Below are 25454 nucleotides of genomic sequence, written 5' to 3'. Positions count from 1 at the left end.
TAGGAAACCAAAATTGTATATAAAGTAGCATTTCTCACCCAGCAACAAGAAGCATTGCAGTTATTTTTTCAAAAGGGTCAAAGACATTATTTAAATCCCACTAAGGCTAACTTATAGCTTAGATTCCACACATAGGCTGTCCAGTGAGTCACTAGGACTGCAAAACAAGCTTTCTTCCCGAGACAGTGGTTTCTCCATGTTAACTGGGTGAGAACCAGGCATATTAAAAGAGAAGGAAAAAGCAATTGATTTTTTTTCAAGCATAAATCCCAAGTGTACTTTAGTTTGGGGGCATGTTCACCAGTGGATTTTTCATCAGAAATATCCTAAAAGGTAAGTTTTATTTTTGATAAGGACTTTCATCTGAGTTGCTATGCCTTCTTGGAGAAAAAAGCACATCTCAAATCTTTCCCTATCTCTATTTGGGGCAGAGGAGACGAGGCTGTCTAGTGCCTCTTTAGAGTCTGTCCTAGAAGGAAAAAATAAGGAAAATAAACATTATCCCAGACTTTTCCTGCAATCCCAAACCAGCAAAACACACTTCCTTCTTTATACAGTACAAGTCAAAGATAGCAGAAATTAGAGCTGCAGTGAGCAGTCTAGTGCTCACCATTACACTCTCATACTTGTCTGAATATTAGGTATAAAATAATGATGTTTGGGCAAAGGAGCTTTGTAATTATTTATTTTAAAGTTACAGTACTTAAAAACTCCTTGACAATAAATAGCTTGGATGTTTCAAGTCCTGCTTCCAAGCCTGAGCTAAGAGTGAACACGTTTCAGGCTGTGAGGATGGATTCGGGCACCTTGGAGCCACAGATGTTCTGCTCTTCAATTCCAGTGTCATCAGCAGGCAGCCTGCCAATCAAAACTCATCGATCTTCCGCTGCAAGTATTTCAGCATGGAGTCCATCCCTTGGGCGGAGCCCCAGATCTTCTTCAGCACTTCACATTCCCTCTCATTGGCCTGCTCCAGCTCTGCTTTCATATTGCAGCGAACGAGGGCTTTGGATTCCTCCAGCACCTGGACCAAACAACAGTTAGTTAGCAGGTGAGTGTCTGCAAGCAATGGTTCCACTGCACAAGTTTATGTGGATAATTATCAAACCAGAGTAACGACCTATCAAAAAAAAGCTACTAGACATTTTCCACCATATACACCAGGCCTAATATATGTACAAAGTCTATTTTACACTAAATATCAGTTACATTCTCAACGTCAAAATAGTTGTCAAGCTATTTCGAAAGGGAGCTGTACTGTCTACTCCCTGCCTCTTCCTGACACCAAGACCAGCCGTGGCCCACGCTGCTGTGCTGCCTGAGCCACACATATGGTGCTCAAGGGAAACTGGGAGGATGTCTGCTGAGGGGATTGTTTAACCAAAATTCAACTTTAATGAGGGCTGCTCACGTTTGGGATAGCTTAGAGCAGCAGTTTCCAACCTTTTTCATCTCATGGCAACATAAACGATAAAATTCGGTGGCACACCAGAAAATATTACATTTTGCTGATCTGACAAAAAAAAACCCATAATTTTAATTCACACTGGATGGCTATTATGTTGACTGTTCTCATTTATTTTATTTTATTTTATTTTATTTTATTTTATTTTATTTTATTTTATTTTATGTTATTTTATTTTATTTTATTTTAAGGGAAAAGAGATAAGTGCCCCTGACTAAATAGTCAGGTATCACATGTTTTAAAAATTCTTGTGGCACATCGGTTAAAAATCACTGGCTTAGAGGGAAGTTAGATCAGTTAATATCAATAACATTTCACCTTATAATTTGGCAAGTACAATTTTGTTAAAAGATTAACTATTATCCAGCACATTTATTAGACAAAACTTAGGTCTACCATGTGGGAAAAGTGATTATATGAAAGGGCTTTGAAAGCAGAAGAGCTATATAAATGTTGTTTTTTTGGTAGACTTTTATAGAGTTAAAAAAAATAATCCTCACCCGAGGACATGCTTATTGATCTTTGAGGAGATGGCAGAGGGAGGGAGAGAAACATCAATTGGTCGCCTTCCTATACTTGCCCTGATTTGGAATCAAACCTGCAACCTTTTGGCCAGGGCTATAGGGCATTTTTAAGTTACTAAACTTGAGATTGAAATGCTCTCCTTTAATTCTTGTGCACTAGCAAAGGGAGGACAGGGTAAGCAGACTGAAGCATTGGCATCCATATGGCTGCCGTCAGTATTTCCCATGAAGGTGGCTGTGCAGGGAGCAAATGTGGGAGGGCTCAGGGAAATGCTGTGAAAAGTCTGATTTTTTCTGCAGGAAAAGGTAATGGCAAAAACACCCACACACAAATGTCACACATGTAAGAGAACAAACTTGACGTACAATTGGATTACACGAGGCAAGCTCCTTAATGCGAACCATGACCTCTTGGGTGAAGGTCCCGGGCCAGAACACCTGCGAGACCAGGCCTTTGCCGCATGCCTCCTGCGCTGTCAGCTTACGGCCACTGAGCAACATTTCATTAGCCTGAAAGGAAGAAGAGTTGACACCGATATGAAGTATGAAATGTGATGGGGAGGCAGGTGGAAAAGGCCTACCTAAGATCTCATCCCTTAAAAATGCACACTGAGGCTGGGTGTCTGAGCAGCCTGGGCTGGGCCCCCTTGCACACCCTCCAGGACTGCACCCTTCGCACACATCTCTAGAGCCTGGCACTGAGCAGAAACCCAGCACCGTCCACAGCGCGGGCGGGAAGCAACATACTGGTCAGTGGGTTTTCAAAAAAAGTGAATGTAACAAGCTTATTTTATGATGTAATACAGGATCAAATAGACAGCCAAGAAATCTAAATTAGAGATCCGTTTGTAAATTTGAAGTCACTGACATGTCCCTCTCTGCCTGCCCCCTCCTCCCAGTGTGTGAACTCCTTTGGTACAAAACTGTTTCCTAGGAAAATGAGGCCCAAGCAAAGCTAGAACTTTTGCAATTTTAGGGACGTGAGGCCAGCCAGAGCTTCTGCACACGCAGGTGGGGAGGCCCTGCAGGGGGATACTGGGGAGGCGACAACCAGGACTGAGAAGCACCCCCAACGACCACTGCTCGGAGGGTCTGACTATATGCATGACAGTGGAGGGAGTGAACACTTGGTTTTAAGAATATGTGTGTGCGTGTGTGTGCGCGCATGCATATATATATATACACATACATATATATACATATATACATATATATACATATATACACACACATATACATATATATATATATATATATATATATATATATATATATATATATATATGAAATTGGTTTTAACTTTGTCCTGGATTCTACCGCACTTTTAAGGTCTCATCACAAATTTGCACGAATTTCATTATCACTCTAATGATAGGCTCACAGATGCTGAAGGAGAAAAGAGGAGACTATCTGACAGAAACTGCGCGATTCTAATGTCACAATTTCCTATCTTCCATGGTTAACCTTCCTGAAGATTCTGGTGGTCACAAAGAGGCTTATGAGCTCAGGTAAAATGCACTTTTGGTAGGTGTCTTTCTTTTCCAAAAGCAGCAAAATTATTGTTATGAAAAGTCTTAAAGTATTAAGGGTCTCTCTCAGTTGACAGTACCTGTGTGCCTCCAGTTAAAGGACCTTGATGGCCAACCGCACGTGAAATAAATGCTCAGCTTAGAGCAGCGGTTGCCAACCGGTGATCCGTGGGCCACTGGCAGTCCGCGAGGGCTGAAAGGTTGGTGACCGCCGGTTTAAGGAAACCTTTGCGGCAGCGGTCACCAACTGGTGGTCCACGAGGTCCGAAAGGTTGGCAAATGCCCGTTTAGATTATGCACACAAGAACTGGTAGAGCAAACGTCCTGCAGATTCATCACCTCAACATCAACAGAGATGCAAAGCAGCTGTAGAACGGGGTTTTCAGAAGGACTGCAAGGTTCTTAACACTCATGACTCACTTTTGTCCCCACGTGGAGCATGTTATTTAAGTCTTGGACAAAGCCATGGCTGTTTGAAGAGTTTGAAGGTGTTCTACAAAACACCCGAACAGCCTCCTCTCAGTAGAAAGGTCTAAAATAAACAATGGATTTAAAAATCTGACCTAATCTTATTGTGAACTGTTAAGATCGTTATTCTGAAGGCAGATCCAAATGCAATGAGAAAGGAAAACAGTTCCTGATGAAATGACTTACTGGGAAGTGCTCTATGGACAGATAATTTTCAATTCCTTATATGCATTTCTTTTACACTCAACATACTGTAAAGACAGCACAATTAAGTCACTTAGGTTAGATAAGAGATCAACCGAAGGACTTGTATGCATACATATAAGCATAACCAATGGACGAAAAACTATGGGGAGGGAGGGCATGTATGGGAGTGGGGGTGGGGGTGGGGATTGGTAAGGTATGTACACAAATAATACCTTAATAAAAAAAATGAGGAAGAATAAATAAATAAATAAAAAATAAATCACTTAGGTTAGTTTGAAGTACATTTGTAGGACAAACTTGAACTACAGGGTCTTGGCTTGGGTAGTGAACACAAAGGACTTTGCTGGCCTGAGTGCACATGGGCAGCGAAAGTGACAAAAAGCAAGGCATCCTTCCTGCATTTCTCCCCCAGTGCCTCTAGGGGGCCTCTCTGTTCTCCCAGTCATTTTGAAAGTGTTTTTGTTTTTTTTTGCTACCTGGAGGCCAATTTACTGCCCTACCACTCTTCTCTTCTCTTCTGGTCTTTCATTCCTTTTCTTGATTTTCTCAGGCTTGGAGCCTGGAACCTGGGGCTGACAGCCCATCAGAACCATCCTTTCCTCCAGTCAGCGAGAACCCAGCTAACTCTCCACTGGCTGTCAATGGCTGTGCAGGACATTTCTGAATCTACCCAAAGGACTGACTGGTGGGACTAATTCAAGCTGTTAAGTGCTTTCTCACCAAAAAAATCATTAGGAAAAATTTCCTTGTTAAGATTAGTAGGACTAAATATACATAAGTTGAATGGATATGTTCTCATACACTCAATTTCCAATAGTTTTAAAAATACCCAATGTGGTCAAAATTGTCCAACTGTTTTAAAAAAGTTATAGTGTAGCTATGCAGACAAATGATAAATGATGAAGGACAAAGTATTAAGTTGAAGTATAGGTCATATGGAATATGGCACATGGTACTCTAGCACAACTATTTTCAACCTTTCTTATCTCGGCACACAAATGAAAATGTGACACCAAATGTTTTTGCCAATCTGGCCAAAATAGGTACAATAGGGTGGTATGTTTCTTCACCATCCTAAAATTAAAAAAAAGTAAGTTATAGCTTCATAAGTCATATTGAAATAATCACTACAATAAATCTAATTAGTATCCATCATCATACATATTTACAATTTTTTTTCCTTGTGATGAGAACTTTTAAGATCTACTCTGAGCCAGAAATAATACATTAGTTAAAAATTTCCTGGTGTGTTAGCCATGAATGGAGTTAAGGTTTGCTCTTTGAATCGATAAATGTCTTACAGGTTTACTGCTTTTTAGCCAAAAAATCACATTGAGAAGAGTGGTGAGGAAGTCTGATGGGCGTGGGTGGGGAGGAACCAGGAAACTTCAAATCTCAAGGAGGCAGAGCTTGGCAGCGGCTCTGCCACTTACTCCCTCGAATTAGTCTCTAACCTTCTCAAAGGGCAGCTCCCGAATGTAAACTCAGGGCAAGGCTCTCAGGACCAAGAGCTGCCAGGTTTGCAAATGGGAACGTGGTCTCCTCAACTGAGGTTCCTCAGCTGTCAGTCACAGGGCCCAACACTTTCCTGAGTGAAAAGGCTCACAGGGGTGGTCCTTGAGACAGGACTGGGCTTTGCAGTGTCTGGCTCAGCGTGGGCACTCCACGAATGTTCACTGGGCACGAGGAGGACTCACTGTAGAGCATTATACTCTTAGGCTAACCTACACAGCTGTGACTACAGCCTGGCTCTAAGATCTCTCTCCCTGCAGCAGTTACTACAGAAAAAGGTAGTTTTCCCAGCTTGTCTATCTGCATGTTCTTATCCTGCTAATACAATCCCTTTAGCTTGCCATCCTGCAGTTTTACGCAGAGCAAGTGGGGAAAACCAAACTTGTTCTAGGCTTGCCTCAGGCTCCTGAAATCCACACACACTAAGAGCTCAGGAAAGGAACGGCACCATTTGGGCAGCAGTCCCTTTAATAAGAGTTGTCACAATACAACTCACCTCATCAGCATCCATTCATGAGTGTGTAGAGGTTTTAGTCAGCTACTCAAAAAAAAAGTGCAGAATTTATACTGCATGCTGTTTAGGCTCTTTGCTCCAGCTTTATTTAGAGCAGGGTTTCTCAAGCTGGGCATGAAGATACTCTGGCCGCGTAAAGACACGTTAGTGTGGAAGGCGGCCTGTGAGTTGTAGGATAAACTAGCATCTCCTCTGTTGTGACACCAAGTTTCTAGACATTGCCACATGCCCATTAGGACTGGAGGATGGGGCAAATTGCCCTGGCTGAAGATTGTTCCTCAGGTTACACAAGGAAATCACAGGAGAAGCAAACAATGACTTTCAAGACTTGTCCAGTAGGGTCAAAGGTGAGGCAGTCAGGAGTAGACATCCACTTTGTACTACATTCAAGTTACTTATGCATCTTTCTTAGCACAGTGGACTCCAAGACCGCTATCGCGTAGCAGCATTTGACCTAAGGGCTCCACTTCCAAGCTACCTTTGCCCAAAATGTGTTCAAAGGTCAAGTTTAATATTTTCCCCATAAAAAATGGAGGCGACTTGAGGTGAACACTGATATGTCACCTAGAGCCGCTGGCCCAGGAAATAATTGCTGCTCAACTGCCAGGAGCACTGTCAGCAGGCAACGACCTGCGAGAGCTCTCCAGGCAGCCGCTCCCAGGGGCAGGCCCTTCTGGGGGCTGCTGCACCCAATGGCTGAGTGTGGTGAGGCATGGAACAACTGTGATGGCCACATATGCCCCAGAGTCTACCATGGGCTCAGCTAGGGCATCATCTGAACTGCGCCACAGCTCACCTTTGCCCTCTAAGGTGACCAGATCATCCCCTATCGGCAGGACAGTCCTGATTTATAACAATTTTCCCCATGTCCTGCAGCGTTTTAAAAAAGTTCCGGTTTTTGAAAAGAATCTTTCTAATCTTTCCAAAAATTGGGACTTTTTTTTAAAACACTGCAGGACGTGGGAAAAATTGTTAGAAATCGGGACTGTCCCACCAAAAGCAGGATGATCTGGTCACCTTACCCTCTGCTCAATCCTGTTTCTTCTCTGCCTCGCCAGAGGTTGATACCTATTCCATGTCCTGCCTGCCACAGTCATCTGCTTGCAAAGAACTGCCTTGTGGCAGGTGGGAGTGGAAACGGCGATGAAAGGATTTATTGCTCCATAGCTAGCTGGCAATGAAGACCTTCTCACAGGTGATGGGATAGTAACTGCCAGTTGCCACTGACACAGAGGGAATCCTGGGTACCAAGATGGCAGAGAGAGTTGTAACCCACATCCAGACCCAGGACTTATCAGAGTCGCCACGCTCCAGGCAAGGTTGATAAGCCACACACAGAAGGCTATGTGAGGAAGGAAGAGGGAGGGTAAACTTGGTATGGGGACTTCTGGTGGATGCCCCCAAACTCTGAACCCTTGACTCCTCTGAGCCCACATAAACAGCCCACTCATCGCCATTCAGAACAAGTGCTGCCCCCTTGTTCGAAGACAACACAGAAATCTCTCTCTACAGGACTGCATCACTTCCCTTAGACCCTGCACATCCCCTCTCTTGGCCAGCAGGCCTGTAACTCCCCAGAAGAGTTGGATGACACAGTTAGAAAGTGCTGGTGGAGCTGGGAGAAGACAAGGGACTGAATTCTGAGGATTCTTCTTGACCAGGGGGCAAACCACCAGGTTGGACAGGGGAGCTTTCCTGAACTATATAAGACTTAACATGCTGGCAAGTGCCCAGGAGAGGCTGTGTGGTCTTGCTGCTGGGATGGCCTCTAAAGTATGGAGAAAGTAACAAGGGTTCAGGCCAAGTGAAGGTGAAATGCCAGAACCGCTGTTGCTGCCAGTGAAGAGGGTGGGACAAGATGCCATGAGGAGCTTATGGCAATGCCAGAGAGATGATCTCAATACAGGTGCAGGTCCCTGGGGTTCTGGAGCAAGGCCGTGCCTTCCAGCAGAGAAGTAAATACCCCTTAAACAATAATTCTAATGTACATTCTGGGCTCTGGTAGAGAAAGAACACCTAGCTCTGGGACACCAAGTGAAATGTCCATCATAAGCTGGGTTATCAGGCCCATCAAGGTCTAAGGGTCAGACAGGGCCAGTGGCAGGTGCACAGCTGGGATCAGGCACAAACACCAGTGAGCATAGGTGAGATGTATAAGCAGGTGGCCCAGACCCACAAGCCACACACCACTGCTGTACCAGTGTCCCGCCTCAGTTAACATCTATGGCTGAATGGGGATCCCCTGTGAATAAGCTTGGTTGGTTTATGGGTGGTCTGGCTCAAAAGAACATTCGAGGGGAATGCTCTGAAATGGAGAATATGCCTGAACATTCATCTGTTGTAAGAGAATTCATCAGGGTTAGAATCCAGAATGAGCAGGGTAGTCGTGAACGGTCTATCTGGCTACTCAGGGTCCTGGAAGACTGGGGACACAGATGTGCAGGCTAGAGGCACACAGATACGTAACTGCTGGCATGTCAGTGTCCACCACAGAGCACCCACTATGAAGAGGAACTAAACAACTACATAAGAAAGGTGACACTAGCCAGTGTTGGTTGGTTGGCCCGCTGGTGCTGGAGCTCAATAGCACGGGCTCTGACCTATCAAGGCTGGTTCAGCTACTGTAGTGGCTGGACATGAAGCCTTCTAGTAGCAGACACCAATGCCAAGCGACCTGCTTGGCATCATTCCTGAGGCAACTAGCCAGCCAAGCATAAGTTGACTGTTTACAGCAAGCATGTCAAACTCATAGCCGCGGGCTGCAAGATTGACATGCTTGGTACAGGAACAGACGCTTACGGAGGGTTTGAGTTTGCTTTCCTGCCTGCAAGTCCTTAGAGGACCTCACTCTGAGGCTGATGGGTTGTCACAGAACACAATACCAGACCAGAATATCCTCCTTCCAGCAAAGGAGGTGTGGGAATTGGTCCTCTGGTGGAATTACATTCAACACCTGCAGAAGCTGCCAGCCTAGGAGCACTGGGATGACCCACAGTACGAAAGGAGCACCAGCCAGCAGGTGTGCTCCTGGAGGATGGGCACTGTCTTCCAATACATAGTATACACAATGCAAAGACCTTGATATTATACCATGTTCACAACAGGAAGAACAGCCTGGGAGAGAAAGTGTGGAAGCAGGAGTGGCTGCACTTAGGATCCCTCCCAAGGATCTACTGAGGACATTGTGCTCCTCTCCTCACATCTCTGGGCGCTGCTTTGCTGGCGGATATAACAAGGGTCCCAGAGAACTTGAAACTCTCACCACTGCCTGAGCACTTGATGTTTGAGCCCAGGGCCAGCAGGCGAGGAGGGGATGTCTGGAATCCTGGGGTCCACCAGGAGCCCCTCCCTCTTCCTTCCCTGTCAACTTCGGCTGAGCAGAGCATGATAACCCAGCCTCAGGCCTCTTGGTGACCAGTGACCCACCACCAAGGCAGCACTGAGGCCTGCAGAGAGGATGAGATGAGGGAGGACTAAGAACAGCTATTTAAAACTTTCTATCTTGGGGAATAATTTTAGACTTATTGAAAGATTACAATAGTAGTAGAGAGAGTTCTTGTCAACCCATCATCCAGCTCTCCCTTAACATTAACATTTTATATGACATTTTACAGTGATCAAAACCATAACTGATACAATACTATGAATGGAACTACAAATCCTGTGCAAATGTTGCCAGTTTTCCCACTGCTGTCTTTTCTCTGATCAGGATTCTGAGAAGCCACCCTATGCTGAGCTGTCAGGTCCCCTTGGCCTCCCCAGTCTGCAAAGGCTTCTCAGTCCTTTGGTGAGTTCTCTGACTGTGGCTGAAGGGCACTGCTCCGCATCTACAGACTATGCCACACCTGGGCTTGCCTGGCACTCCCTGGCTGAGACTGAGGCAATGCACATCTGGCAGGACTCCAGCAGGGTGATGCGATGTCATTCTCTGGGAAGCACATGAAGGCAAACCACAGCCAACAAGCTTTATTTCCGGTGAACTTTAATCTCTCAGGAAGGTGTCTGCAGGCTTCTCTACTTGAAAGTTACTGATTTTTCTATCATAAGTAAAGAGAGGATGCCTATATCCTTCTCATGGTACTTTTACTACCCACTCATTTTAACATCCATGTGGTTCTTGCCTGCAGCACTGTCTAATCCTCCTCCTCTAAGTCCCCCCAGGAAGAGAGGGCTCTGGAACCTGGAGGAACTGACCCTGCAAACTGCTCGAAGAGGCATATCCAAGGGATAAGAGGTGGGCTGTGGCGCACACAGAGATGTGCGCTGAGATCCACTGCAGGGAGATCTTGCTGCCCAGCTGCTGGCAGTGCCATCAACAGACATGCATTAGCTCCTGTGGGGACTCCCCCACTGCAGAGAGCCACCGTCCATGGGCACAGCCCACTCTCAGTGATAATGGTCCATGTGGTACATCTACTAAGAGGCCATATATGCCCCAGAGCTCCCATGGGATAGCCGAAGCTTTGTTAGGCCTGCTCACAGTTCAATTTCTCCCCCATCTCTTCCTTGTCCCTTCAATAGGTGCTGGATACTTAACTCCACTTACCATCTGCTTTTGGAGACGCTACAGAAATACCTCAGAGACACTGCAGATTGGGTTCTAGACCATCTCAATAAAGTGAGTATGACAATAAAGCAATTCACATGAAACTTTGTTTCCCAATGCATATACAAGTTATGCTCACACTGTAGTCTATTACATATGCAATAGCAGGTGTCTAAAGAGACAATGTACATATTTTAATTTAAAAACACTTTATCACTAGAAAATGCTAACCAGCACCTGAGTCGTCAGCAGGCCATTATCTTTGCAGGTGGAGGGTCCTGCTCGATGTTGACAGCTGCACACCAATCAGGTTGTTGGTTGCTGAATGTTGGGGTGGCTGTCGCAATTTCTTAAAATAAGACAAGACTGAAGTTTGCCACATTGTCTCTTCTTTTCATGAACAAACTGACCCTCTGTAGCATGTGATACATTGGAGCCAGTCCTCTCAAATCTGCTGCTGCTTTATCAGCGAAGTTTATGTAATATTCTAAATCCTTTTTGCCACTCCAACAATGTTCACAGTATTTTCACAAGTAGATTCCATCTTAAAAAACCACTTTTTTTGCTCATCCATGAGAAGCAACTCCCCATCTGTTACAGGTTTATCATGAGTGCAGCACTCAGTCACTTCTAACTCTAGTCCTTCTATTTCCACCACATCTTCCTCCATGAGGGCTTGAAAACCCAAAGGCACCCATGAGGGTTGGAATCAATTCATTCCAAACTGTTAACATTGATATTTTGACAGGGAAATCCTTTCTGGAAGGATTTCAATGTACTTTGTAAGGCAGCTATAGCCTTACAAATGTATTCCTTAAGTAGTAAGACTTGAAAACCAAAATTATTCCTTAAGTCTATGGGCTGTAGAATGGATGTGGTGTTAGGCATGAAGACATTAGTTTCACTGTACATCTCTGTCGGAGATCTTGGTTGACCAGGTGGCTTGTCAATGAGCAGTAATATTTTGAAAGAAATCTTTTTTCTAAATAGTACGTCTCAACAGTGGGCTTGAAATATTCAGTAAACCATGTTGTAAACAGATGAGCTATCATTCAGGCTTTGCTGTTCCATTTACAGAGCACAGGCAGAGTTGATTTAGTATAATTCTTCAGGGCCCAAGGATTTTTGGGGTGGTAAGTGAACATCGACTTCAGCTGAAAGTCACCAGCTACTTTAGCCCCTCGGAGGTCAGCCTGTTCTTTGAAGCCAGGCATTGGCTTCTCCTCTCGAGTTATGAAATCCATAGATGGCATCTTCCTCCAACATGAGGCTGTTTCATCTATAATGAACATCTGTCCAGCGTGGCCGCCTTTATTATCTGGCCTAGATCCTAGATCTTCAGGGTAACTTGCTGCAGCTTCTACATCAGCTCTTGCCTCTTCATCCTGCACTTTTATGTCAGCGAGGTAGCGTCTTTCCTTAAACTCCAATCTCTGCTGGCTTCAGACTTTTCTTTGGCAGCTTCCTCTCTTCTCTCGACTTCCACAGATTTGAAGATAGTTAGGACCTTGCTCTGGATTAGGCTTTGGAGTCAGGGAAAGCCATAGCTTGTTTGATTTTAAAACCTCCTACGTATCAGCAATAAGGTTATTTTGCTTTTTAATCAGTTGCATGTGCCCTGGAGTAGCATTTTCCATTTCCTTCTAGAGCTTTTCCTTTGCATTCATCGCTTAGCTAACTGATGCAAGAGGTCTAGCTTTTGGCCTATCTTGGCTTTCAACACACCTTCCTCACTAAGCTACATCATTTCTAAGTTCTCATTTAAGGTGAGACAGTGTGACTCTTCCTTTCACTTAGTGTAGCTTTTAGGTAATTAGGTATATTAGACCTTTCCAGTGCAAACTCTGTTGTATGGTTACAAATTGAATATTTACTAATAGTGAATGTCAATGCTAACTATGTAGAGATATAGATTTCTCACTGAATGAGGTCCTTCTCTAGGACATAACATTAAACAGTGTCCATAAATGTTCTATAAACAAATAGGAAAATGTATGATTTTATGAATTAAAAATAATAATTATAAGTTAATAATAAGAAATGAATTACAAGTGTATTTGATAAAAAGTCCCCATAGAATGACACCCTGTATATATTTAGAAAACCAATAACCAGGCTAAATTTCTTCAGGAAGTTTTCTAAAATTATTTTTTGAAAAGAGGTACTCACAGATGCTCCTCCCATAATCTTGGGAAACATAACGGTGGAACAGCCATCTGGACTCTGTCCGAAGGTAGTATAGGGTGTTTGAAACCAAGCCTTTTCATTGGCCCAAACCACATCACAAAGAGGCAATATGGACGCTCCTAGTCCAATGGCAGGGCCATTTACTGCTACAATAATAGGCTTCTTAAACTGAATGAAAGTATTCACGAAGTTTCTAAAATGAAAAATAAATGGGGAATTACTCAAAATATTATGTATTCGAGCAACAAAAACCCCACTATTATGTTCAATTTACTAGGATGTAAACTCTGTGAAAATTATGAGTTGAGATTTGTTGAAGGTCTTCCCTCAGAAGTTGTGGACCATAAATTTATTTGCCATGTTATACAGACTTACTGATACCCGAGCTGCCATGCTGGAAGTGGCAGTTGCCACAGGACCTATCTGAAGATGATGGGCAATACACAGCCTGAGGCTGCTCTTATATCTGCTGTGGCTCATGGGCTCTATGACCAGTATGTCTTTTCCCTCAGCCTCCCTTCCCTTAAGACACAACGAGCCCAATAAACATCATGAGCTTCAGATGACCAATCTAGAAGGTCTGACAGAGAAAACCTGGCACAGGACATACTATTAACTGTCCAATGTTGAGCAAAGAGAACTGGGGTCAGGAACCATGGGGTTGGGATCTGGACTGGATAGGTGATTTTAGACAGCTGATTATTTGGAAATAACAGATATTTCCCAAGTTTATATAGGATTAGACTGAATGCCATTGGGGATATAGAGACAAGAAGCTTACAGGCTAGTTTAAAATATGAAATTCAAACAAGAACAAAAACCAGACACCATTTTGAACCCCACTGTGTCTTGTGGAATACAATTAAAGCGGGATTTTGGAAAAGAGTGAGACTAAGGGCAGGATGGCCTTCACAGAGGATGGGAATTTCTACAAAATGAGCCAAGCTTATTGTTAGATTTGTTTTAGGTTCAGGCTGGAATAGTAGGCTGCTTTAGGGTAAGTTGGTGCCATGCCATACTGCTAATGTGTATCTTTTCCACCACTAGAAGTTCATTTTATGCTCAGAGGTTGCTTTCTTGTTCTGCTTTAACATGGAAAAGAGAAGGAAAAATACACACCAAAATAATTACCCAATAATTCCTTTAAGGCAGTCTTAGTTCTAGATCAGAATCACAGAATTCTAAATTCTAAATCTGACCCCTATCTTTGGGTGTTCTCTACCATTCAGCAATTTAAAAAGCTAAAGCATTCTGTTCAGATTATCTCTGAAAAATCATGATTTGGCATCTTAGATAGTACCCTTACCTTCCACTGACACAGAGGGTCATATATTTTTCGAGGACAGGTTGAGAGGTGTGTACATGTGTGCGTGTGTAGAACAGGAAAAAGGGAGGGACTGTAAGCAGAATTTGGCAGCTTGCAAGCCTAACTCCACAACTATTCTCAAAGGCACCCATAGTCATAGACCTCAGCCTGGTCCCCAAGGTTTGCTGAATCTTTATCTTGAGTAAAAATAAATTCATTCAAATGAATGAGTTGCACTAGACTTTTTAAATGAGAGCACCTAAAGCATTAGTGTAGCAAGATCTCATTGGATTTTACTGATACAAGGAAAGCCAGGCAACCTTTTAAATAGGTTGAAATAACTGTTGACAATCTACTTGAAGATACTTCAGTTATGCCACCTTTTGAGGATTTGGGTCAGTACACATGATAGAAATACATTTTGTAAGCTCAGTTATTGATGACTCTTGACAAGGTAACTGCTGAATTTATTTCCATGATATAAAGCAAGACATTTTCAAAACATGTTTCTCCACTTTCATATACCTCATATGAAAATCTGGAAACTACGAATGGTTTGGTAGGTTAAAACGGAAATATGATCAAAATAGTGTAATAATAAATTCTATAGAGCACATGTGTCAAACACAAGGCCCGCGGGCCAAATCCGTCCCGCCAGGCCTTGCAATGTGGCCCGCACCGCGCTGTCATCACTGCACTCCGCTGCATTTCCATCACAATGACAGTTTATGACTGTTCAGTAAACCATTTGGCCCGCGATTTAGGCTGGATTTTAGATTTTGGCCCCTTCTCTGATTGAGTTCGACACCCCTACTATAGAGAAATGGTAAAAGGAATTAATTATTCCATGTAGCAGTGTTTTCTCTCTCTACATGTTTGGATAAAAGAAAAAAGGTTCTAAAATAGATATTGCAATTAATCTTATATTTTTAACAAGCTGGAGAAATATTTTCGGAACTGGATTTCCCACCCCTTAGATGCTGCTTTAATTGTTATTTTTGCTTGGAACGGTAACTTAATCTGAAAGCCACCGCTGTTTCTGAAAAGGGGATACATTAGCCAGACTCTCTGGGGTGAAGGCCATGTTCCCTTTTCAGAGAACACAACCTGGACCTTTCTAAAGTGTAAACTCTGGGATGAGCATGGTTCTCAGAGAAATTGGTTTTGTTTAAAAACAAAAAAACAAAACAAAACTTTATGGAGTTGCTTTTCTGTTTAATAGAAACTTCCCAGAGTCACTAGCAGAAGTGGGGATGGGGAGCTGCCTTCAGGGAGGGGGATGAAGCTCCAGGGGCCTGGCATTCGAGGAGAACCTGTCTTCCTTGCTTCTGCAAGTTATTTTAAAACAAAACCAAAATGCATGAACGTTCAAATGTGCTCGGCTCAATGCAACATATTGAATTTAAAATTCAGTTTCCTTTGAATTTTCTGCAAATTGAATTAAATACTGTGCTGGGTATGACAGAGAAGGAAAGATCAGGCCACAAATGGAGTATTAAAAGACTTATAATTAAGCAAAATAAAAATTCTATCCATTCTTTTGAAGAACATTTACGACTTCAGTTATACCAAGGAGAAACTCACATAAAACCCACTACTCTAAGAACTGTTTTGGGGAAAGGAGGCCACCAGATGTGAAGTTTTAGCACACTGCCCTATCTCAGCTGAGCTTTCCCTTCATAGTGAATATATATTGAATAGGGCTGAGTGAGTAAGAGGTTGAGTTCTAGGGGCATTTTACTCACTGGCCCTGTTCTTCACCCAGTCCCTCTGTGTCTCACTCTGTGGTGGTGAAGATGCCCTCCTTTAAGGGAGAGAAGGCTCCCTGGTTTTACAGTTCCCGAAGATTTCAAAAGTCTAACTTTACAAACTGACTCATAATAATTTTATCACTAATGTACCAAATATTTTTATTACAATTTATTTGCAAGCTCTTTATCACCAACAATTCTGATAACAGAATTTCGGCAATAGATTCCCGACAAAGCTAATGTTTAAATCTAATCTTATTTCCTACTCTACTTTGGAAACTTGCTATAATGACATTCCTTGCCCCAAAGTTTTAAGAAATCAAGACAAGATACCACAGAAACAAAAAATATACATAGCAATAGCTTTATGTGTGTAGGCTAATTTTATGCATATAAAACTTTACTGAAATGCAAATGAGCAAGAGTAAAAGTTAAGTGAACCCGGTATAATTAATTATTTTTAGGATCCTACTCATGTACATTAAGAAAAATTTACAATGACAAAATAGATTCATTTAAAGAAGACCCAAGTTAAGTTTCCCTAAAGCAGGATTTGACTTTTCCCTAGAATACTGATTCAGTTCTCGTGAGGAGTGAGGAGAGTGGGAAGGTCAGAAGAAAAATGTTGCAGAGTGGGTAGTTGATGAAAATAAACATTTAACATCACCTATAAGTTTAACAAATGAAATCCCTCTAATCTATCTTTCCTCTGCTTTTTCTAATCCCAACAATACAAGCTTTAGTGTTGACAAGTGCAATTCAACACTGGAGGAATGGGTTGGGATTAGAGTTGAGGCACCAACAAGATTTAGAAATGGCGCATTGGGAAATGCCTGTGGGGTGAAGTGAGCCAACACTGAGAAGCATTGGCTGGCAAAGTATATTTTCTTATCACAGCAGATCTCCCCAAATCACAATAATGTGTAAAATCAGTGTGCTGTTACAATAAACATGCAGTCACCATTTGAGACAGGTTTTGTACCAGAAAAATAAAAATTAAGTTCACTAGTTCATCCTGAAAAGATAGAATGGACTTAACAATTAGGATTGCCTTAGAGGTACTGACAATCTGTCAAGGAATCACATGGATGATCAAGCAGTTTAATTTCAAACTGAATAACAAGATGGTCCCATCTAGCATTCTACAAATTTGAAATTATTTAGAAGACTAAAAATAATACTTGAAATTTAAGTATTTTTGAAAAACTACTACATGATAGCTTAAGAAATGGTAATGTTCAAGAAGACTTAAGAAATAAATTTAAATGTATTCATCTATATATATATCATGAGAAAACATAATTTTGAAAATCATTAACAATGTTATAAAAGGCCAAAGTAATGCCCTCTGATCTGTCAGAGAGAGATGCCACACACAACTTCAGACCCACCAAAACAGAAACCCACTCTACCAATCTTGACATGCACTTCTGAATGGTATAGGGATCATAAAGCTGTGCCCTCAAGGCCACTGCTTAGGGTCTCAGCCACCTGGAGCCCAATAATTATCAAAAGAGGCTCAACTTCAACTCTTCAAATACCTAGGGACTAGGAGACCATCTAACCAACTTTATTGCCATTTCGCAAATCTGTGACTCTCTCTGTTTTCATCTTTCTGTAAATAACAAAGGGTTCTTAATGGATCACTCAGGGACATGTCATTTTAGGGAGGTGTGTGGGAAGCACAATGGTCCTCTTGGTTGGTGACTGGGCTTCATTCACTTTAATCTTCACTCAAGGCTTGCTTTATTTATTTATTTATTTATTTATTTATTTATTTATGGAGGGAGAAGAGGGATATTGACACACCAACATTGCTACGAGATAAAAACATGGACTAGTTGTCTCTCATATGCATCTCATCCAGGGACCAAACCCGCAACCTAGGTATGCGACTGGTAATCAAACCTTTGACCTTTTCGTTCATGGGATGCCACTCCAACCAACTGAACCACACCAGCAAGGGCTGGATTTCATTCACTTTAAATAAATAAATACATTTCACTATGGAAAATTAGGTACTTTAAATACTGTAATTACCACGAGAAATGAGACATAAAATATATATATATGGACATGCTTATGGCAGAAATATGTGGTTCTAGGAAAAGATTTTTCAGCTGTTAAGATATAGTGGAAAAATCCAGAAACAGAGAAAATGAAAACATGTAGTCATATTATTAAATGAAAAAAGGAAGTTGGTACATTTATTTAACAGAAACAAAAATAAAGCTTTATTATTTGTGTGTATGTGGAATACATATTTAAACTGTTTAGAAAATGGTTGGGGAAGACATACAAATGAACTGTAGATGGGAGGTGAGATAGAGGAAACTTTTACTTTTTACTCTATGTTATAGCTTTATGTGTCGTTGACACTCAGATAAATTTGAAAAAGAATGTGCATTGCTTATACTAAAAAAAAAAAAAAAAAAAAAAAAGATACAAAACTTTTCATGCGATGTTATGAAACAGGAACATAATAAAGCCTAGACAATTTATTTTGGAGTCAAGCAAATGTAAGTTATTATGTGAAAGAGAATGCATCTTTATTTAAGGGACAAAGGAAGAACACATTCATATGACAAATAATGTGGCTATATGCTATTATATATTCTAATCACTAAACATTCCCTGTACACTTCACAGGGTTTGAACCAGACTTGAAATCAGTTATTTGCCCAAGGCAAGTAGCAACGTATGGCAGAAAAGATAGATGCAGATGAGCAAGAGTAAAAGTTAAGTGAATCCAGTATAATTAATTATTTTTAGGATCCTGCTAGTGTACATTAAGAAAAATTCACATTGACAAAAATATATTCATTTACAGAAAAGATAGATGATTTAATTACTTTTACTAATCGTGTCTCCCAGTGGAAGGAGATGTATGTGCATTTCATTCACAAGCTTGTTTAAGCCTCTCCTATCAGCCACTGGTAACTAAAAGCAAAACACTCAAATCAATGTTTGAAAACGTCATTCATGCATACCTGATAGCTTCAGCCATTTTAGTGCTTTCTCTTTTTCTGTCATCTGTTAAGCGCCGTATGAAATAAAGAAAGTCGAGACCGCAGCAGAAGACGCTGCCCACTGCGCTGAGCAGCACGAGCTTGCTGTCGTCGGCAGCAGCCGTGCTCAGTGCGCTCTGGACTTCTTTCATTACCTGAAAGTCACCAAAAATTAAAGTGGCAAAGAGTATTTTCGATACAGAATCCTAAAAGCATTTCATTGTGGAATATCTAGATCTATACAAAGTACATTTACAACCTTATACTGTTCCCTGTATCTATCATAATCTAAAATAATTCACAAATTTCTTATTTCTGTAACCAGAGATTGGGAATGCTAGCCAAAGAGTATAATTGGAAAGACATGTGAATCTAAGTTACCTTAATATTCTAGTCACTGTGGTTCTCAGAAGATAAGGCAAATTACATATTATGTCCACTTGGAATTTCTACACTTTAGACAGCAGCTGACACATTCAACCATTGAAAGAAACCAGTTCAGTTCCCTGGGTTTTGTTATTGTTGTTGAACACCAGCCTGCCACACTTGAGACAGAAATCCCAATAGTGTGGTACTTAAGTGCATCAGGTGCAAGGATATGAGCATGGAGACATGTTAGAAAGGCACAAAACCATTTGGAATGATCTCTGCAGCATTTACAAATAACCAATGAAGGGGCTCTGTAGTCTGAAAATGGACTGGGAACCAGTGCCGAACTGGTTTGTCATGTGACCCTGGCCAGATTTACAAACTTAATGCAGTTTAGTTTTCTTGTTTGGGAAAAACTTGACCTAGCTGCTCACAAATGGAAAACAAGCAATTACCAGAACTTAAAATCTTAAGTAAGATACAATGCAGGTTCAAATACTTCTGATTTTAGATATTATTAGAACCAAGGTTATCTATTTAGGTAAAAGAATTAAACCTTTGCAAGCATTAGTTTCCCTTAACCCTTAAAAACTAACTTTACCAGGTGCTACTAGTAGTGAACATGTGCTGAAATCATTGTAGGTGTTAAGTTCCACTTCCACGCTGAAGATTGATTGAGAATGATGTTAAAATACTCTGAAGGGGCTGAAACTCAGGGTTATTTCAGTCTTGTTCCAACAAAGAACCCTTCAAGAATCTAATGAAGGGATAAAGAAAAGAATGTGCGCACACACATTCTACATGTATCTTCAGGGAGGCCGGAATCTCCCAGATGCCCTGCACACCCCCAGGCTAAGAGCTCATAACCTGGAGTACAATTACCACCTCCTCCTTCAGAACTCTGGCTCTTGTCCCAACCCACACCCATGAGAATGAAGATGGACACTCAACACATGCATACTGTCCCGACTTCACTGCAGTCATGACTGTTATAAGGACCAAGACTGTCACACTTCACCTGTGCTTCCTACCTTCTGATGGTTACTGTGAAATGGCCCAGAAGGAGAGTTAGAAAAATCTACAAAAAATGCCAATTTGGCTGAGCAGGCCTGAAAACAGGGCTTGGAGAAACAGGACGCACAAATCAGCCCAAAGAACATTTCTCACCTCTGGATTTAGTGAGTTATTCTCTGATGATTTTGTTGATAACAAGATGTGGGTGAAGCCATCCTGCTTCCTGACGACAATATCTCTGTATCTGTAGGCACTTTCAGTCTGCCTCACACTGAAACGCAACCGCTTGTCAAAAGGCTGGTCTCTTCTGTCGTCAAGAAATTTCCTTTTCCCGGCTGTCACTCCTGTAACAGATGTCTGTATGTTGGTTGTTCCATTGGCTGTTAATGCGTCCATAAACGGAGATGTACCTGCCAAGAGTTTGAAATCACAGTGGTCTGTGATGTCTTGCTACCAATTTCACGCCCAGTGTCATCTTTGAATTAGTTAAAAATGTTCCTTTCAAACTCAGAATTTTAATGTTTTAATGCAAGAACATTAAAAATCAGAAACGTCGGAAAGCCTACTTTTAAGGGCACGTGTTTTCCATCAAAGTCTGAACAAGGAAACCACCCTCTTGCTTATTCTGCCTAAAAAAGAAAGATGGAAAGGTATTTGCTGAAAGAAGCAACAAAATTTGAGACTTCTGAAGAATGGTATTAAAAGAGAATGGGTCTCGTGGATAATACCTATTCCAGGCTTGAGAAGTTGAAAGGAAAAGGAAATTAATTCAAGAAAATATCTTATTAGAACCAAAGTAATCTATCAACTTGTGTAGACACACAATGCAACCACCATTTTATTTAAAAAAAAATATTTTTAGATAGAAACATCTATGAGAGAGAAAAATAGATGTTTTCCTGCACACCCCCTACTGGGAATCGAGCCTGCAAACAAGGTACATGCCCTTGACCAGAATTGAACTTCAGTCCATGGGCTGATGATTTACTCACTAAGCCAAATGGTTAGGGCGCAACCATCCGGTTCTGACGGACTGTCCTACCAAGTGGTGCCAAGGCTGCCACCAGCTCTTGTGGGGCACTCAAGATACTCAGGAGTTCCTATGGATGTCCTGGGATGAGACTACTTATGATGCTTGCCCAAGGGTCCTATCAATAGCTCTATTACATTTTCTATTGCTAAATATAGCTCTTTACTGCCACAACAAGTTCCTGCCTGGGTCAGCTCCTGAATGTCAAACCTGGTTGCCGTTTTTCAATCCATCTTAAAGATATGGTCTCCTGAATTTAATATTTATTATGATAAAGACAAGAGTTTTATTTAATACTTACCAAGAAATGTAATAGTAAGAATTCAAGTATTAGGTAAATAATTATCCTATTTCTATGATCTGTCTACTTATTATCTAACCTGGTAATGGGTACACAAAGTCTTTGGGTAGAAGAAAGGGAAAGAAATGTAAGAAAACGGCTTAATAAAATTAGCAATGGAGAAGTTCTCTAAGGGGAAGAACATGATAAAATATGAGTTGGAAGCATTTCCTCCAAAGTGAAAGAAAACAGGCCAATGCCACCAAAGAAGACTCACAACAGGACACTTAGAGAAGTCAAATAATTTCTGATGTAAAACCACCCTACTTTCTATCAACTGGCACAAATATTTTGTAAATTTTTTTTAATCAATTCAGTTTGTTTAAAAATTGGAAGAGATTATAATACATGTATATAGTTCAAGAGTCTAAAAATGTAAAAAGATATATGGTAAAAGGCCTCCCATTATCTCACCCTCCTCTAAGGTGCCATCTACCCAGGATTCTCAACCCTCCAGTTAGCCATTGCTGTCTGGTTTCCACGTATCTTTGAAATATCTGTGGACCCTGAGAAAAAAACAGATTCATTTGATGTGAACCCTGAGAAAGAATGTATATGCTGAAATAAACTTTCAATGGTCAACCGAGGGTCCAAATTTAATAAAGAATGAGCCTAGTGGCCATTTGCTGACAGGGGCTTCTCCAATACTCTGTATATTGGGAAAATCCTTAGACTGAACTCCCCGCTTCCCACACTATGCCCTGCTTATGTTGGCTGTCTGAGTCACCCACTGCAGGGAAGCCCTAGTTTCGTCTTTCTATCAATGGACTGAAACCTGTCCCGTTCAATCAGAACCGAACAATTGTATCCTCATTTACTTTTATAATGACTAGTCAGAATTGTATAATTTGGACTAACTGAGAACCTGATTGGAAACTTTCTTGATAAAAGGTGGCCTCATCCTAGCCAGATTGCTCAATGGTTAGAGCCATCATCTGCAAATGGAAAGGTCTTGGGCTCGATTACCTACTGGTCTGGGGCACACACCTCGGCTACAGGTTCCCCAGCCCAAGTAGAGGTCCATTCGGGAGCAACCAATCAATGTATCTCTCTCATGTCGATGTTTCTCACTTTCCCTCTCCTCCCTCCCTTCCACTCTCTAGAAGTCAATGAAAAAAATATCCTCCAGTGAGGATAAAAAAAAAAAAAAAAGGCAGCCTCCCCTCCAGATGCTGTATTTCCCCAGTTTGCAAACTGTTTCTCCTGGGGAGAGGGGAGGGGAGTCTCCCTTTTCCCGACCTCTTGGGGAATTTTGGGTTATAGTATATGTAAGCAAATAAGAATATAAATATTTCTACTTCAACCCTCATTTAAAAAACAAAAATGGCAGTATATCAGACATAGTGTTTTGTCACATCTTGTTTTTATTAATTTGCTTCACCTTAGAAATTGTTGTCTATCAGACCAGTTTTCTTATTCTTTTCTAATGCTGCACAGAATTATCAACTGAATAAATGTACTATAATTCATTTTACTAACCCACAGTGCAACATACACTAATATACAACTATTTTTTGATATTTCAAACAATACTGTGATACATAACCTTGGCTTAAGTCATTCTAATGCTTGCAAATCTTTAGGATACGTTTCTTGAGGATTTGTAACCTACAGTATATCTAACTGAAAGATCATTTAATAAGCTGTTACCAGTGAGACAAGCTGCATCCTTTCTGAGAACCCTTTCTCATTCTGTTAATCTTCCACTTTTCTGGTACCAGATTATTCCCCCATCTGTGTTCAAAAATGTCCTTCAATCTTTTCTACTCTAGATAACCCCTCTAATCTGCTCTCTTCTTTCTTTCTTTCTTTCTTTTTTTTTTTTTTTTTTTTAAATATTTTATTGATTTTTTACAGAGCGGAAGGGAAAGAGATAGAGAGCTAGGAATGTAGATGAGAGAGAGACATCAACCAGCCGCCTCTTGCACACCCCCTACCGGGGATGTGCCCGCAACCGATGTACATGCCCTTGACCAGAATCGAACCTGGGACCCTTCAGTCCGCAGACCGACGCTCTACCACTGAGCCAAACCAGTTTTGGCATCTAATCTGCTCTTTTCAACACTACCTCTACTCACACGGCCATCACAGCTTGACTTGGTCTATACTTGCTGCCTCCGCTTTTGCCTCTGTCCATCATTCCTCAACCCACTCCAATTTGAAGCTGGAGTTGACATGACCAGACAACTTCTTGAGGACAGAGAAATGGATCATGGATGATTATGAACTACTGAACCTAGTGCCCAGGAGACAGGGATACTAATAGAAGAATTTGATGTAGCTGAGGAAGGATAGAGAAAGAGAAATTAGATTTTATTCAGGTGAAGTTGCTACTGAACACAAAAGAGGGAGAACAAGTCAAGGCTAGTGATAAGTACTTGGGAATTGGTGCCCAGAAAGGATGACTGAATTGAGAGTAGGAACACCAAAGGAAAGGAATGAGCCTGCTGGGGAGAGCCACGTGCAAGGCCAGGAGGCAACAGAGAAGCCAGAAGGCAACGGTAGGCTTCCAAAAAGGAAAGAGGATACCATGGCAACAGGATGTGTCACTAGTGGCATACACAGAGAGGTAAAGGAGAATGGAGAAGAGGTAATTGGAGGGAGGAGAATAGAAGTCATTAAAAAACTTGGGCAAATTGTTTCACTAGAGTACTAAAGGTAAAAGCCAGACTATAGGATTCAAGAAAGACAAATAAAAGTTGTTACATAATTTTCAAATCAAGAATTTGCTAAAATGATGCTTTTAGCCCAGCTGACATGGCTCAGTGGTTGAGTATTGACCTATGAACCAGGAGGTCACCATTTGACTCCCAATCAGGGTATATGCCTAGGTTGTGGGCTTGATCCAGTGTAGAGTGTGTAGAAGGTAGCTGTTCAATGATTATCTCTCATCATTGATATTTCTATCTCTCTCGCCTCCCTACCTCTCTGAAATCAACATATATATGTATTTTTAAATGCTGCTTTAAGGAACAGAGAAATGCAACTGCAGGTGAGTGGACAACTGATTTTTACGTGATGGCTGACAATAATGATTTCCCTGATTAAAAAGAGATCATATCAGGAATAATCCTGTGCACATGCAAGCTAGAAGGCCACATGACTTGGGGGAAAAGGGTGAAGTGACAGAGGTGAGATGAATGGAGATAGGCAGGAGGCTCCGGCCTTCTTGGGAAGAGGGATTCTTGCAGATTACACATGCCAGTTTGCTAATAACAAGTGAGAACTATTTGGGTCTTTAAGAGTTACTAAACCCAAACTGAATTTTTAATTGGTACTATACCAAAGCACAATTAGAATGATCTCAGCAAAATAGGGGGCAGAGTGTTGGCCTATGTAGCAGGCTTTTATCAGGATAAAATCCCAAACTGTTCTTGTTTCTCAGTGTCATTTCTTTTAAAAAAAGCTACACATTCCTTAACTTTCCAAGTTTACCTAGTGGCTTCCTTCCACAAATCAGGATTTCTAGGATATAAAGTGCATGTAGCCTTTATATATGAATCAGAAAAGGCCCAACTTTTTTTTTTTTTTTTTTTTTTTAAATGCAATGGGTCCTATGGAGCTATCCATGGTTCTACAAATTTAGAAAATGATTCAAGTTGGCTTATGCTGACCAGGACTGTTGAACCTGGCCTTCATCTCTCTGTTAAAACTGTACTGGCTCACCGCTGCCATTACAGTCCC

The 25454-nt window shown here is 41.4% G+C and overlaps 1 protein-coding gene across 3 annotated transcripts in view; it reads right to left on the bottom strand.

Moving 5' to 3' along the window:
- Positions 1-259: 259 nt before the first annotated feature.
- The window catches only part of CDYL (chromodomain Y like), a 199744-nt gene continuing 174549 nt past the window's right edge, over positions 260-25454 (bottom strand). Inside the window, exons 3-7 of one of the 3 annotated variants that reach the window (XM_036446275.2) lie at positions 20554-20810; positions 19000-19172; positions 12935-13145; positions 2356-2499; positions 260-1024 (exon numbers count right to left, since the gene is read on the bottom strand). In XM_036446275.2, coding sequence (XP_036302168.1) covers positions 866-1024; positions 2356-2499; positions 12935-13145; positions 19000-19172; positions 20554-20810 — 944 coding nt within the window. In that variant the 3' untranslated portion in view covers positions 260-865. The remainder of the gene's footprint in view (positions 1025-2355; positions 2500-12934; positions 13146-18999; positions 19173-20553; positions 20811-25454) is intronic. The other 2 variants (XM_036446276.2, XM_036446277.2) reach the window with 2 other exon arrangements.

The sequence above is a fragment of the Pipistrellus kuhlii genome, unplaced genomic scaffold (assembly GCF_014108245.1).
Source record: "Pipistrellus kuhlii isolate mPipKuh1 unplaced genomic scaffold, mPipKuh1.p scaffold_m20_p_2, whole genome shotgun sequence".
Classification (NCBI taxonomy): domain Eukaryota; kingdom Metazoa; phylum Chordata; class Mammalia; order Chiroptera; family Vespertilionidae; genus Pipistrellus; species Pipistrellus kuhlii.
Note: the sequence above shows the minus strand (reverse complement) of the source record. Positions and strands in the feature narration are given on the sequence as shown.